A 17,443-nucleotide genomic window follows, 5' to 3' on the forward strand; every position below is an offset into this window, starting at 1 on the left:
GCAAAGCTGGTTCCCAGAAAGGGAGCTTATTACTGGACTCTGCAAACTCATATAACTTCCAGTGCACACACACACTCACACACACGACACAAGATTGTAGTGTGGTTTTTGCTGGTTATTTGCTAAGTTCTCCAAACAAAATCACAAACACACATGCATGCACATGCACACAAACACCCCCCCACCACGGCAACAAAAACACTTTTCTGGCCCTGTGTTTGCACTTAAACTCTCCAGGCTTCACGGGGCTCGCCGACTGACTGCACATGCAGCAACATGTGCTCCGAGTGAGTGAGCAGCCCTTCCAGTAAACAGATTGCCAACCGCACAGACAGAAAATATATACTCTTCTGTCAGAGCAGTGGTCTCTAGTCACTGGCTGGCCTGTTCAAAGTGTTTCCACAGTCCCTTTGACGTTTTAAAGACTGAAGAAAAAAAAACTCATTTGCTTAATATTTGTTTTCTCATAAGCAGACAGACTGCACTTCTTTCTTCACACGTGACAAAAACACTGTCCCTTTCACCGAAGAGGAGATTTAAAAAAAAAAATAGCGGACAGCTCGGGCAGTTGGTAAATACACCGTCCTGACTCACACACCACCACATGCTGTTTTCATTTCACCTTAAGAATACAGTCATGTCGTGCACATCACTGACCGCACAGGAAAAGCTCTCATCTTCAGTTGGTTTGCGACGCAGATGACGGGGGTAACGTGTTACAACATGACCAAAAACATTCACGCCGACACCATGAGCTGAGTTTGGAACTGATGTGCTCCTGCTGATAAACATTCTCAGAGTCTCAAACTGAGCAGAAAGTGTTCACCTTCAGGATCTGCACCACAAATTTGTTTACACTACATCCAGGGGGAAGTATCAAAACCATACAGGCAGATTTTTCTGGAGCGAACTTTAAAATACTTTTGCTTTTCATACCCTCGCTGCGCCTTATGCTATGTTTAAATGGTAAGTAGTGCTGGCTAAAGATAAGAAAAAAAAAAAAAGAAAGCACTCACCATGTGAATGACAGGACTTACACTCCCATTCATTTCCCTCACATTCCTGCTGCTTGCTCTTACTAGCCCTGGCACCTGGGGCGTGGCACTGGTTTTTTTGGCTGAGTGACTGATTTAACTCCCTTCTGTCCCCCTCCTCCACTCCACCTACCTCTCAGCCTGTCTTGTTTACTGTGCTCTAGACCCTTTTCAGTACTACATCTTGCTCAACAGGTTAGTGGTATTATTGTGTGGAATCCTGCCAAGCAGAAACAAAGCAGTACTATAACCTACAAGGTTGAAGACAAAATAACCGAGCCACTCAAAGATACGTAAGTGACTGAACTCAGGGGATTACTACGTAAAACTTAATGAGCAAGACGAGCTAGACTCACCTTGTCAGCACATTTAGAGATTATTCCAATCGGCAGAGGAAAAGAAACAGTGGAGGGGCTGGCACCTGCAGCAAACCATGTACAACAACCCTGAAATGTTTACAGCCAAGCCTACATGAAGGCTGCCAGTGACTCCATAGCAACACTGAACTGGGGACAAGTCTTCAGAGCATTTGACTCTCTTGTGGGCCAACAAAGCCAGTAAAGAATTAAACAAATAAATAAATAAATAAAAATGAAATTTTCACATTCAAAGGAAGAACCAAGCCTAGACTGCAGGACAGCGCAAAGTTAACCTTATATTGTGGCAATTATCTGAATATTTAGGGCAAAGTGTCTCTGCGATATCATTACATGGCCGAGGCATCATCTATTAAAAGGTGATATAGGGACCACTGGTTATTATGTTATATATATGAAAATGGTAGATTAATATTTATAACCCAATCCCATTTTTTTATTATTTTTTTAATACCTTTAGCTGAATGGCTAAACACTTTATGTTGAATGAAGTTACAAATTAAATGAAATCCATGTATAATTTAGCTGGCAGCAATGCAGCTTAGTATTTCATTCTTTGGAACAACATTGGTGCTGAACAGAGTTCAGCTTCAGTTTTCACTTGGTATCAATGTTGTTATGTTTTCTTTTCTCATTGTATTTGTTGACGTTTCTGAATTGACTGAGTTCCTGACATGAATGTTTAATTTGTTGTTTCTGAATGCTTGGTAATAACTATATTCGCACTGATATAATTGGTTGGTATAAATTGAGGTAGGCAGTGGTGCCCTGGTTAGCAAACCTGCTTCATAACAAGGACATCCCAGGTTCGAGTTTTGTTTGGAATCTGTGTGGAGTTTGCATGTTATTCCTGTACATGCATAGGTTTTCTTCAAGTACTATCACAAAAAAAAAAAAAAATAAATATTAATAAAAAATAATTTTCAAATGTTTGGACAATGACATATCAAGAAAATGTATCAACCTGTGAGACAGCAAAGGAAAACCCGGCGATATGCAAAGAAGCATTCATTCTGTGGAAGAGGCATGTCAACGTAATGCAGGTATGAATGGAATCAGAGGATGAACTGTATGTACTGTATGTATCGGAAAACATCCAGTGGGGGTCTTTTCTCCAGTCAATTTCTTTTTTTTTTTTTTTTTTTTTTTTAGGATGACTCAAAGGCAAATTCATAATGACCCAAATACAACAAACAACAAATCATAACAACAGGAAATAATAGTGACGAATATCTATCCATTGACAGATTAATTATTGGCTGATATGCCGGATGTAACACTCCCTGACTTCGCCAGTAGCATGAATCACAATGCCAAAACATGTGCTTCTTCATAGTGTGAGAGCTCCAGTTCTATCATGCACATGTTGGACCCACATATATGTCTGTCATGATGAGTGATTAATTACATTGAGTGCTGTAAAGTTTAATAGTTATAGGACATTCATTCATATTACCCGAAGTGAGCCTTGAGGGTTTTATATCATTTTACTATCAGTCAATAAAGATAGTGATGAGGTTATATGAGAAAGGAGTCAAGTCTGATAGTAAATATAAGTCTCCATTTTTCATACCGTCCTCTCCGAAACCAATAGTGGGTTTAAACCACATTGTTCCCATTTGAATTAGTAGACATGCCACAGTGTAATCACACTGTTCCTGGAATACATGTCACACAACTTTCAGTTTGACTGCAGAGCCTGTCATTACTGTGCCGAACGATTGCGTCAAACCCGATGACTCAAAACGCTGAATACACTCTCTCTTACTTTACTGCCTGCAGCACAACAGCACACATTACAAGAAGAGATGTCATCGTTGCTCTTAACCATCGATTGCATTCAGGAAGGAGCATGAGTCTGATGAGGAAACACATGAGAATGACCAAACCACAGCTGAAATAGCCTGGGAAATCACAGTTATGAGTATCTTCAGACACTCTGGTTAGAGACATGGAGCCAGTAAAGAGACTTCAGGAGTGTCTGAAACAGGCCAAATGATACATTTAAATGTGGAATTAAAGCATTTTCACTTCACTTTTTGTCTGGTTTTTATGGAATACTATGCAATTTACAATTACATGCTTTTTTAAGTAAGCATTTGCTCGTTGTTGTGTTTCATGGAAATTTATTTCAAATATTTTTAAGAAGCACTTTTATATTTTTGGTACTCATACTCTCTCCGATTGTAATTTATTTGTAATTTTACCCTCCTTTCATCTCCTCCAGGCACGCACTGGTCTCTACATTTTATTGCTCGGTGTAGTTAAACATTAATAATGTTTAAAATTGTGAGCAATAATGGCCGAAACCATGCCTTCCTGACCTCTGTAGTCTCCACCTCTGCCTCTCCTTGAATGACCTCCTCTGTGGTCAGTCGTTTGCAAGAGCGTGGGGGTTGTGCAGAAGTGTATGTGTGATATGATTCTGCCCTTTACCGTTTTGACAATCACCTGTGAAACTGTCTGAACCGTGCTGTATAAACAATGACTGACTGATTTTGCAACTCCTTTTTCGTCGTCTTCTTTTTTGATCAGCCATAAGAAAAAGCACGGGGGAAAATGATTTAAAAAAATAATAATAATAAATTAGACACTGAGAATGGTCGAACATATGGGAACATTTCATTTTAAAGTACTTTTCATTCTGGTATCGTCATGCAATAAAAATCACAATGACCTTAAACCAACATTTGCATCAGGAGCACTATCAACATTGTCCACACCTTTGTGTTCAAACAGGGAAGCTGTTTTGTGAACACTGAACAGATAAATGTGGAAAAACTTGCACAGGTGATCTGGTTATTCCAAAATTCATATAGATTTACTCTCAAGCTTTGACTGTGTCGGAGATCAGTCTGTGTCTTTACATGAAATCTGGTCCAGTCATCTCCAACACTGATTCTCTACCACATATTTTTTTATTCAAATAAAAGTCATATTGCAGAACAATATTATGTGAAAAAATAAAACAAATAAACAGATAATTAGCAATTTGCTTTTTACATATTTCACAGGTGAGTAGCTTTTACTTTTTTAAAACTTTGATGCAGAAGAGAAAACCACACCACAAGTGTTAGCGCAACTTTGAATCTCCTGCTTTACTATCATTTAAATCAATGACTTTCAATTTCATTTTTAGTTCTTACTCAAACAAACCAATAAGTCTCCTGGGGCAGGAGGGCACTGATATGTTCTGAGTTGCAACTAGGTTAGTATGAAGAAAGTTTGGATAAATCAAGCAACACTGCAGCAGCAATGAAAGAGCTATGGTTACCACTTTGCTTTGATTTTATAGCCAATTAAAAAAAACAATCTACAGAAAAAAATGGTTGTTTCAAAAAACTTCTATTTCAGTTCAGTGGATACAATCTCAGTGAATATGGGAATTTTTGTGAGAGAAGAAAAAAAGAGAAAAAAGTTTTCCTTTGCCTCTGTAATTAAAAAAAAAGAAAAAAAGAAAGAAGTCAGTGACGCTGCCTGAGTCACTTCCAGCAGACAGGCTTAAAGTCATTGTGGCACAAATTTTTTCACTCAGGCTAATCCTAAAGCTACCAGCAGCAACGTCCTGGCCTCAGTTTACATGATTTGCTTTCAACAAACAGCCACCACTCTCCGGACTTTACAAAACAGCCCACAGGGAGTGCTGTGAGGGTTAAACCACCCAGCTATGAGTCCTGGTCAAAAACAAAGTGGCTCTGTTGTGTTGATTATCCTCACCGCAGTGCCGTGAAGTTAGCGTTACCGAGCACAGCAGTGGATACAACTTAGTAAAAGGGGATTTCAAGAGTACTTAGAGCTGTGTGCTAACCAGCAGACTCGAAAGATAAACCAGTCATTGAACTTCACATGAAAGCGCGACTTCGGAAAGCCGTGGAATTCAAAGCATCTACGGAGGACAGTGCACATGCAGGCTCACATTCATGTGCAGCCACCAAAAAAGGCCATGTTTACATACAAATTGCTGGACTGTACAAAACTCCTCTATACAACACTTGCAGTGAAATCAGACCTGGACGGCAGTGATGCAATAATTAAGTAACCGCAGACTAGAAGATCACAGTCATACACAAAAATTATCAACGCACTACAGCACATTTGGGGTTTTCACCAAACTGTGTGCCAATACCGGCGTTTCGCAGGAAAAATGGAGCTGAGGCAACAGGAAGGGGCTTTAGCAACACTGCACGCACTCTTACATGGTCTGACATCAGTAAAGTGCTTCGCCAACTGCAATCAGGTATTAAAGCAATGCCATAAACATTTTGAAACTATACTTCACAAGGTTTTCAGCTGGTCTGACAGTAAGTCAAACACCTAAGTTGTCTAAAAGCAGTTTGAAAAGCAAAACAAAGACGCCAATCGTTGATCAAACAAAATGCCCCCAAATCCTTTTCTCCACACCAAGCTCTTTAGCCAACGTTGTTACAACACCAGTAACTCCTGGATATCTCTTATATCTACTGCCTCCATCCATCCATCCATCAATTTACTTGATTTTTGAGGCAGAGCTGGAGCTTATCCCACCAGTCCATTGCAGAGCTAACACAGTGACACATTTTCACACCTAAGAGCAACTTTATACTCACAAACTAACCCAAAATGCATGTTTTTAAATGTGAAAACCCCCAGACCCAGAGGAGATGAACGCTTCACACTTTAACTGAGAGCTGTTGAGCTGTGAGGGGAGAGGACGAACCACAGTATGACCATCGGTTCCTATTGATCTGTGAATATTTGGTTATAAAAGATACAAGTCTGTTGGGCAATTTTATTTATGTCCCTAATCATTTTGTGTTTCTATATATTTTGGGTGATTTTTCACAAATACTGATTTGATAGTGCATTTAATACTTTGTTTCACATTTAAATATAGCAATTTTATTCTGATGTGATTGTTTGAAGGGTGGCTGAGTATTACAATTTCCTTCTTAATAAATGAGGATTTTATTTTAATACTTACTACTAATACTACGTAATGTCTCAACATGAACACAAACAACATACCTATGTTGAGATAACATTGAGATAACATGTGCAACGATTCTAATGAGTTAAGAACTGAAGAGCCAAAAGAAATTTTCTCAAATATTTACTACTGAACTGAAGATAATTTCCACAGATAGGGAAGTGTGCTTTTACACAGCTGAATGAGAAACAGCCAGTACAGTAAGTGTTGAGCCACACCCAGTAGCTGGAAAACTGAGCACACTAATAAACAGTAGATATGCAGGTAATAAAATCCACCATCCAATGAGTCTCAACAACACAACTTAGCACAACCTTTAAGCTATACAAAACTTTACCAACTATTTGCTGAAGTAGCTTTAGGGAGCTTGGCATGCTGCTCAAAGCAATACACTGAGATTAGTGATGGAAAAAAAAAAATCGACATACACCAGCTTCAGGCCAGTGTTATGAGAGTGGGAGTGTTCATGCAACACTTCGTTACAAAACAATCACAATTCTGTAGAATAACGCAGTCAGTTTTCTCTTATCAAATTTGAATAAAATAGTCAGAAATCTGCTTTAATGAGCCATGTGGGAAAATTTGTGCAAAAACAATCTTTTAGAAAGTTTCACCTCAAAGAATCTGGCATGTTGTCAACACTTTGTGCGCTATGGGAATCTCGATTTGAGTCTTGGGGCACTTCACAAAAGAACAGAAAGCAATGAAGTCTGTCTGACTGGAAACCTAAAGCCGTTTTGAAAACTGAGAGCCTATTTCAAAACAATCACTGCTCCAGGCATTGCAAAATCCTCACTTGCTCCACTCAAGATCATGCAGACTTTGCAGTCTTCCCCCATCAGTTTTCTAAATGCTATAGATTTCAGACTTGATACTTTTTGCATTTATTACAACTGGAAAGACATGGAGCTTGCACCTTCAGCTCTTGGTTACATAAGAAGATTTGCTGAACTGGCTAATAAAGGATTTAAAATGTCTGCCGATTAGTGAGGCAAAAGCAGACTTGAAGAAGGTGGACTGACTGAGAAGCAGCAAACAATGGTGTCACACATCGACAACAGAGCCATTCTGACCTCTGTCAAACTATTTATTACTAAAATCTTAATTTGGAAGAAGTACATTTGGCCGATTGGACTTTGACTTCAGTTACAAGTTACAGTCTTTTGACTTGTCAGTGTAATGATGTATAAAATAATGCACCTTTGATGGAGCGATCTGTTTATGAAACGACCGTTTATTGATTTATGAAAAAAAGTTTCTGAAGCTTGCTCACCTCTTACTTAAACAGGACTTACATGGAAATGCAGACTCGGTGAAGAAGTATATTGGACTCATATTTCTTTGCCTCACGATATGAACAAGTTGCAGCTTGTATCAATGATCTTATTTAATAGCAACTTCCCTAAACTCTGAAACATAGGGGAGTGGCAAAAGGAAGTTTAACCCGAGACTAAAATACTGACATCACACCGCATCACTGATGCATCACGGCACTAATGCAGTAATTTCAGAGAAGATAAGGTAATGCTTCCTTTAGTTTGATCGATCAAAAATTAAAAAGAAGCCGAAATATGATTGGAAAAAAATGCTCATAAATACTGCAGACGAATTTGAATTCACCGTCACTCACTCCGACTTGTTTTGACTTGTCCTCATCCTGACTGAGATGCTGTTGATGTGTGCGGGGCTAAAAGCAAATGCAACCCATTAAAAAACTTGAATGTAGACAGGAGAAGAGCTGAAGTGCCCAACATGCTGATACCTGATAATTAAGACATAACCCTCAAACTAAAGTGACAGTGAAAAAATATAGCCAATAACATCCATCAAATAGTGTGTGTGTGTGTGTGTGTGTGTGTGTGTTCTTGTATTTCTATCCTTGTCGGGGCCAAATGTCCCCACAAGGATAGCAAAACGTGGAACGACGTGCCTTGTGGGGACCTTTTTCCGGTCCTAAGTAGGAGAAACAGTGTTTTCTTGACCATGTTGTTGTTACTGAAAAAAGTAAAAGTGCAAAAACATTTCTTTAGGGTTAGGCATTGTTGTGGTTTGGGTTAGGGTTAGGGTAAGGGTCAGGGTTAGGGGCTAGACATGAATGGGAGTCAATGGACGGTCCCCACAAGGATAGAAATACAAGACTGTGTGTGTGTGTGTGTGTGTGTGTGTGTGTGTGTGTGTGTTAGTGCACGTTAATGACTTTTATTTATTTTACTTTTTACTTGGTCGTCACTTTGACAACTCTGAATGACTGAAAATGGCTGGTTGCATGCATTACTCAGTCCCTCGTCTTCACTCTTACTATATTTAATGCGGGCAGGGGGCTCCAGTGGGATCGTTTCATATCGCTGGGGTCTTTTAAGTGGAAGAAGCAAGAACACAAACAATGACAGGATACAGGGGAGAATCAGAGGGACCGGCGGTGTGATTCATGAGAGCCCTGCCAGTCTACCGAGGAAGCAGCAGATGACTCAAATAAATGAAATTAAAACACAGATAAAACAACTGTTGGCGTTGGAGTCATTGACTACTTTAGGCCAAAGGTGGTCACGATTTCTGAAGGTCATGGATAACCCCCACCCCCACCTCGCCGAGAGAGCCTCTATCTGGAAACCTTGTCATGTGACAAACTGTGTCAAAGGCAACAACAAAGTCACTGAGGACAGAGCCATCCCCTGAAGGCAACACAGACCTGGATCATGTGTTTGAAACCATGGGGTGTAGCTATAAGGTGTCTCAAAACATGTGCAGCAGGTGGGGGCGAAAGCCTGAGGGCACATATCAAATGGTCATGACCGAGCAATATTTTAAATGCTCTGGGTAAGTGAGTGGGACATCAGAGTTCAAGGAATCTGATGATGATGGTGATGCAGTGGTTAACACTCTCACCTCACAGTGAGAAAATCCCTGGTTTGAGCCCAGGAACCTTTCTGTGCAGAGTTTGTGTGTTCTCCATGTGTTGGTTTTCTCAAGTTACTCCAATATCCCTTTACAGTCCAAACATATGTTTTTGAGGTTAACCGGCCACTCCTAATCGCCCGCTGGCGAGTGTGGTTGTCTGTCTGTGCAGAGTGGTGGATGGGTAACTGGATGGGCAGGTTGATCAGAAATGTACTGCAACACAGCATAGTACTGCAATGTGCAACCAAAGAGCATAAACACAACCTCACCTGCAGCTCTCAACTCCACTTCTGAGCAAAGTAACTTCAGCTGGTGCGATGAAACGAAAAAAAAAAGAGATAATAATACAAATACAGATGACAAAATGTCTTTACTAAACCTCACTGCACATATTTGCATATTTGACCACATGGCTGCAGGCTGGGTTGTCACCAGCCATCATGCACTGGTAATGTAGTTTTGACAGTGGACTGAATCCATCACTGCCAGCTGTAATGGCAACAGCACGACTCCAGGGTTGCACTGGATGAAAAGACACTGTGTGGATGGCAGATAGGCTGACTACGGCTGGCCATTACGGGCTTCATTCACATGACCGGCAAGGTGCAATAACTGTCAGGACCACTGCGGCCACGGGTCGAGACGATGACAGATTCCAGTCAGAGCGCTGGTGTTAGAGGTCAAAGCAGTCAGCCTTCAAACAGCCCAAGCCACTTGTGAGAGCTGTCATTGGAAACGTTAAGAGTCAACAGCTCTCTGGCACAGCCTCAACAACAACTGAATATGATAGGCTTCACAAAAGGAGAGCTTATTGGCAAGCTGGAGTATTGGATTACAAATAGAAAGGTTTTTTTTTTTTTTTTTTTTTTTTTGGTTTCTGGTGTTCCAGTGTACAATAAACAAATGTCTGCTTTAGGCTGGAAGGCCTGACTGTGTCTGAAATTGCTCTTTGTATTATGTAGGTTATGAAACAGATCCCAGTTTATTATTGTTTGCTAATCGCCACATGTTGGCAGGGCTGGATCTTGCATTCAGTGAAGTGAAAGTTCAATACACCATTCTTTTACTGGAGTCCAGAAAAACTTCTCACACTGCACACAAGCTTCTGACACCATAACTGCAGCATCTCATTTGTCCAGTGGAAAAAGACAAGTCTGCCAGGCTTCACCGCATTTAATATTTAATGTCTGACTTCAGAATCATCTCGTTCTGGAAAGAAACACAAGGGGAGGCCGTTAGATCTCACAGGGGCTTTGGGCTTTTCACAAAGGAGTGCGAGAACTATTCCAGAAAGCAAGCACTCAGAGTGAAAAGAGGCCTCCACAGAAGACTCCGCATCAACACTTCACCAGCTAAACCTGAAAATAAATACATGCTTCTGCATTGCATCTGTGTAGGAAAACACCGACCACATTAATGTGTGGAAATCCAAAGGGAAACTGTAATTCTGTCCTGAATGTCACTGACAGAGTGAACACATGAGGAACAAGGAAGCAGAAATAACACTTTGAAAACATGACTGCACACCTTAACTGGAAGTGCTATATAAATAAATAAAAGTGACTTGACTTGACTTGACTTGGAAGATCCACATCAGTGTTTCGATCTGTTCTCCACATTACTTTCTCAAAGTTCTGCTCCAGTGTGTAAAGTATCATCAAATCTCCACTCATAGTCACAAGGCACACTTTTTTCCCCCATTTCACAAAGCCTGTTAACCCACTAACCTAGAAAGATCAAGCTAACCCAGAAAGGCAAAGGTTTCCTACTCCCCTCGAGGGCATCAAATAAATAAACAAAAACGATTACAAACAGGACAGAAAGATAGCAACAACTGCATGGCTGGAATAAATGTCTGTACCGTCTGCAGACACAGCACATAAGAATAAAAATATCCATGGATGAAACACTCTTATTGCCATAAAAAAAAACTGTGTTCCTAAAAGCAAAATCTCATCTATTCATCAGTTCCCTCTAAAATAATCTATCATATATTTTGTCACTTTTTTTAATGGGATTTTTCTGTCCAGATGCTGTTTAAACATTTTAATCATTACTTTTCTTTGTATTTCAAGCCAGATAAATGCATTCTCAGGTCAGTCTGCCGATGTTCCAGTCAGTAGGAAGACTTATAAAAAATATATTATATTATATTTAGTGCTGTCAATTTTAATCGCGATTAATCCATTGAGGTCTGCCAATTGGGTCAAAGAAAAGAACTAGAGGATAATAGTGTTTTTTCCTGACATTGAGACTGATTTATGAGGATTAGATTCTTCATTGCAATTAATCTCAACTTTAAAAAAGTTAATTGTTGACAGTTCTCCATGAATTAATCACGATTAATTGCGATCAATGCGATTAAATTGCGATCAATGCGATTAAAACTGACAGCACTAATTATATTATTATTATATTATATTATATTATTATTATAATATATATTATATTAAACTAAAAGTCAGATTTGAAGAAAACTTAAGTGCAGCAGCTGAACTCAAGTTCTGGCGCTGACTTTTTTTCTTCCTTATTTTTTTAAGTAAATGATTTACATGATCAACAATAACAACAACAGTAATTCAGAAGATACTTCTGGGTGTGGAAGCCAAGGCTACACACTGTGGACATCAATACTTCACACGCAGAGAAGCTTTTTATTATCAGCAGGGGGAGATTCTGCAGGTTAAACCACTCATTGAGTGATTTGTGGCAGCCAAAACAAAGTCACAAGGGTGCAGTAAATACCAAAGGAGGTGACATTTTATCCAAACCCTGATTAGACTCCTTACTGATGTTTGGTTAGTGTTAATAATTGATCAAAGAGATTTAAATGAAGGCAAGGTCACGCAGCATTGTGTTTTTTTTTAAACATTGAATTACATCACCCGTGGTTAAACATTAAAAATATGCAGGATATTACCAGAAAATAGTACCTGTAATTTTCAACATGTAGATTTAAAGACACATCACATAATTCTGTATTAGAAATATGAACATTTCATTTATTTTATTTTTTTTTTCCTATCTTTATCTTCAGCAACATATAATCATGAGAAAATACGGTACAAGGAGTAGAGACTTTGAGATGCCCAGGAACTAAAACTGTTGAGTCTAAAATCTGAAGATTTGTAAATTTCTTTACAAGTACAAAGATAGACCAATAATCTTTTAAGAAACTAAAATTACAGAATACTATGGTGTGTGGGTGAAATGTCACACAAAGAGCAGCTACTGCTCATGGGTAGCATTACTACACCTTCACAAATGACTTAAGGTAAATGACATGTGGCCGATGTGACACAAGTATGTATGTCAGGATGGAGTGATGAAGAGAAAAGACATGAGCTCATGCCACAGCCTGCTGGGTTCTGCAGAACAGGTTTGATTTCATGTTTAACAGATAGAGACAACACAAATGATTCTATGAAATCACTTGTATCTGCCTCATGAGGTTTCAGAGAGCTCAACTTCACGAGATAACTAGGTCAAGAGTTTATGTCAAGGGGCTATGTTTACACTGGCCACATAAAATAAAAAATAATGTATATTTATTTTGCCATTCTCAAGAAGGCCATCTGAGCAGTGAAAAACTTAAAAAACTACATTTATTTTGTCTTGCCAAGTCACAAAATAGACAATTATATTAAATATGGTTTGAGTCTTTAACATTTTCATAGTTAAGTTTTAGTTAAAGTATAAGGAAACTCCATTTAAAAACATCCATATGTTGTGTGTATGCATTTATATTTGCAGGTCATGGTGTTCGAACTCGAGATAATTTCTTGTTTTTCTAGATATTCCCCACTGTCTTGGCCTATTGTTTCTTTCATCAGCCAATATCAACAAGCTTTCAAGGCAGTCAAGTATTTTTAAGCGCATGCTGCTAAGTTTGCTTAACACAGCAGAGTCAATATTAATAGAGTGCTATTTAAGCTCAGGTTTATACACAGAGCAGCCAGATAGTTAATGATTGGCCCGGCTTTGGTGGGTGTCAATAAAAAAAAAAAAAAAAGAAAAAAGAGCAGCACAAAACTATGTCGAGATCTGAGACTTTACAATTCTTTTGCAGGCCTGACAAAGTTATGGGAAAAGTCATAACATTCTTCACCTTTAAAGTGCAACTGGTGGGAAGATGTTTTATCACTTCCATTAACCTGCAGTCCAATTCAAGACAGAAAGATAAGCATTCCTGTCCTGAGTGCTATTGTTACATGTGAGGTTTTTCCTCGGTATTCCCTAGACTACTTGCATGCCAAAAATATGAGTTCCTTTTTTAAGTTCGATGTTCAAAGCAGATTTAGGGAAGGAAGTCCTAAACGTAAAAAGACAAAAATTACAACAGTCTACAATAACTTGTGTTCCCAATGACGGTTTCTTTTAATCCGAGTGTGCAGTATGACTGTCAACACTGAGGAGCTCCCTTAAATTAGTAAATCCAAAGACAGACAAGGTCAATCAGCACTGTCGGCAAGATGTAAAAACTAACTTCTCCTCTCACACACACACACACAGCCGAGTCAACTGTGTTTACACAAACACACAAAAGAGTGATTAGTAATCAAACAAAGTATAACTAAGAGCAGTGAACACTCAGATCTCAAAGGAGTTTCTGCTGATTTATTGAGTGAACTGATAGTTTGCAGTATAGGGAGGTTTAATCAAGAGTCAAATACAAAACCGGGGGTATCTACAAATAATAATGTGTGAAAAGTAAAACGGCTTGACCTTTCAGTGTTTCTCCCATTGAACGCCGAAGTGATTAAAGGCAACTATGCGTCACATTTCAGATTATTGTATTAAAGAATAAATGCAAGTGGAACTGATTATGTGAGCAATGTAGGATAATAACATTTCAGCAATGTTTTATTTGAAGTAAATTGTTTAAAAATGGAAATGATTTATTATTCTATGTTATATACAACCCAGTCATTGGACCAGTGATTGAGGAAAGCTGCAAACCTGAAAGAATTACATTTTGACAAAGTTGCTAACTTAACCAGCCTTTTCTTCTCAAAACACTGAGTTGGGAAATAAGTTCAGAAAAAAAAAACCAGATGACTATTGCTGCATTTTCAAGTGCCAGTGAGTCAACAAACTGATATTCAGAAAGGCCAGTTTGAATAGCTGGCTTAACATGGAACAAAGAGCTGCATTTAGTCTGGTCATTTGAAATAAAACAAGAGAGGGATTCACGAGATTAGATTTCAATCATTACCAGATAAACATGACACAGTAAAAACACCCCACAAGAATGTCACGGCTTCAGCGTTTTATCCAAGCAGGTTTTTTTTCTCACTTCGTCCAGACAAAGGTTGCTGGTGACTGGAACAAATCTCAGTCAACAGTTTGTGCATATGTGGATCACATTTGGGTGGAAACATTTTTTGTTGTTTTCAGGTCACTTAACTCTTAAACATTAATTCATTCCACTTCATATGATGAGCTGAATACGGCTAAAAGGTGACTGTACCATTTCAACTGAATTAACATCAAATGTTTATTGCACATTGAGCAAAGTTACAGTAGTTAATGTTTTTGGTTGAAAACACACTCACAATAATTATTGGAGAAAACTACATTAGTGATAAGCTAACTATCAAGCTACAGCTGGATCACCTCTGAAATACCACTTTGTGCCACAAGGTGGTGCAGTGAGAGATTTTGATGCTCCCTACACATGCAATACAAGCACAGAATAAACAGGAGACTGACAGATAAGAATTGGAATTTTGGAGAGCAATGATTCACTATTATGATCCAGAGGACAAAGTGATACTTCAAAGTAATGACTGTTTAATTGGCTAACTGCTGAGTATTTCTTTTTCTTTACATAAAAAAGAAAACTGCATTACGATTAAGGATTTAGTTCTGTCATAATAAAGCAATACCAGAAACAATGTAACATGAGTTGTGTGGACATCAATCAAATTAATGAAAACAAAGTTAAGCTGAAAACAAATTATCAACCCAAAGTAGCACACTTTTTTTTTTTTTTAAACTAACTTTTTTATTAAAGTTAACAATGCTTAAGAGGGTTTATGGTGACGTCCTACTGCACAGAATGGACCAGCTTTATGCTACAGGGGTTTGTTGAAAGCTTACACTGGTGGAGACGGGCTGCCAGTGAAATGAAAAGCATCAGTGGCCTACAAACGGCCTCCTGTGCTATTCCTGAGCAACAGCCTAAAATAGAGTTTGATCAAATATGATGAGGGTATTGTAAAAGACAGCATATCATGAAAAAAGGCTGTATACAAATGTCCTATTTCATTGTTATTTTTGCATTTTTTCCAACTGTGGCGTATACCTACTCATTAATACATATTTGTCAAAGGAGAAAGAAATAAGACTGAAATATTTATTGAAATGTGTGAACTCTTAAGCTCAGAAGAGGTTAGTATTTTGGGAAGGAAATGAGACTGATGTAGATACATTTTTCCTCATCTAAGGTTAACCGTAATGCTTTTACAGAAAATGTTCAAGGAGATAAAATGTTCTAGAGTATATGAACTTTTTATATGAAAACTATTCCAGGAAAGAGCTTATGAGACTCACACCTGGTGCAAGAAGTTCAGTTCAGTTCAGTTCAGTTAATTGATCTGCCGGAGGGTCTACTGGCTGTTGATCACTCAGGTTATATTAATGGGGGGCCCACTAGCGCCGCTCTACGGGCCGGACTATGTCATTGCAGCCCCTGAAGGGGGCGGGGGGGCTCTGCTGGCCTCTTCAAACAACCCACGGAAAATAGAAAGCGATGTTTTTAAGCTGACAGAGAAATAAACTGGTCTGACCGGTGTGGATACAGCTACCGAGGGCATCAGTATGTTAAAAAAAACACCACCTTACCTTGCTCCAGGATAAAAAAAAGAAGAAAGGAATACTACTTGAGGACATTATGAGCGTTTAAATGACTCTAAACGGGATTTCAAACTACAAAAAAAAAAAAAAAAACAGAAAATTAAGAGCAGGCGTTTTGGAAGAGACAACTTTACGCAAGAATAGGACTCAAACGGATTTTTAGGCACTGCAAAGTTAATGAAACAACAAAAAGAAGTTACGAACATATTTAAGAACATAAAAGACAGCGAAAAGTGAAAGATAAGGCAACACGTGTTTTTTTTCTTTTTACCTTTGGTGAATAAGGATCTGGGAGAAGTCAGGTCGAGGTCCCCGCTGAAAAGGGAGATAAAGTCAGAGGGCATCTCAATCCCTCGGACGGGGGAAACCGGACACCCTCAGTCACGCACAGCGGCGACGCTCAGCTACACTTCACTTTCTCTGTGCCGGCCAGAAGACCTCTCAACTTGTGCTCGGACAACTTGGGACAGAAGTCAGACTCTTACAACTGCTGGACTGCGTCTGCTGTCACTCGCGCGCCGTGTCCCCGCTCCGTACGCCCACGACGCATGTTGGCTGTCAGCGAAGCCACGCCCCCCCGCCGTGGTGACGCAATACGCAGGAACTACTTGTGGGACGCTGAAGAGAGCCGCTTTTATTCACGACAATTAAAAAGTGATAGGAATCATAAAGATTGGAATCATTATAGCGTGACTGCCTTCCGTATTCACAGAGGTATTCGCATTTATCTCATGAGAGCTCATTTTATCAATGACCATGACACATAAAAAGTGAATATCTGTTTATCTTCAAAGAGCTCTGCTTATCAATGACCTTGACAAGTAGTGTTCTGCCCATTTTCCTAAAGGGCTCCATGAAAAATTTGCACTACGCCTGAGACTTAAATTGACTTGAGTTTTGCTGAATAAGAATTATCTTTTGATAAAACACAGTTTTATTTTAAGTAAGATTTCTATAAGCAACCATTGTTCTGAATTAATCTCCCCACCCCAGCCTTTGTCTGGAAATCATAATTACATTTTTCTAAAATTTGAGTTCAGTAAATGAGTAGGTAAAATGAATTGCCAAACACCAATTTATAAGGTCATAGTTGCTAGCTCTGCTCACTAAAGTGTTAGACATGACCAATAATTCAATAATAGTCAATAATTTAACATAGTAGCCATTTTAGATGTAATAAAGTCAACAATGACAGTAATTTAAATGTGATTTAGGATTTCCACATGACAATCTGTAGGCCGGTAAAGCTGAGCTAAATAACCGTATATGGTCTCTGAGCCCTATGATGCCCAGGTCTGAACTTAACAGTT

The 17,443-nt window shown here is 39.0% G+C and overlaps 1 protein-coding gene across 1 annotated transcript in view; it reads right to left on the reverse strand.

The window, feature by feature from the left end:
• nfat5b (nuclear factor of activated T cells 5b) overlaps window positions 1-16,637 on the reverse strand; it is a 51,771-nt gene extending 35,134 nt beyond the window's left edge. The window contains exon 1 of the mRNA XM_030089082.1: window positions 16,405-16,637. Within this exon, the coding sequence (XP_029944942.1) occupies window positions 16,405-16,477 (73 nt within the window). The 5' untranslated portion in view covers window positions 16,478-16,637. The remainder of the gene's footprint in view (window positions 1-16,404) is intronic.
• Window positions 16,638-17,443: the final 806 nt, after the last annotated feature.

The sequence above is a fragment of the Salarias fasciatus genome, chromosome 1 (genome assembly GCF_902148845.1).
Source record: "Salarias fasciatus chromosome 1, fSalaFa1.1, whole genome shotgun sequence".
Lineage (NCBI taxonomy): Eukaryota > Metazoa > Chordata > Actinopteri > Blenniiformes > Blenniidae > Salarias > Salarias fasciatus.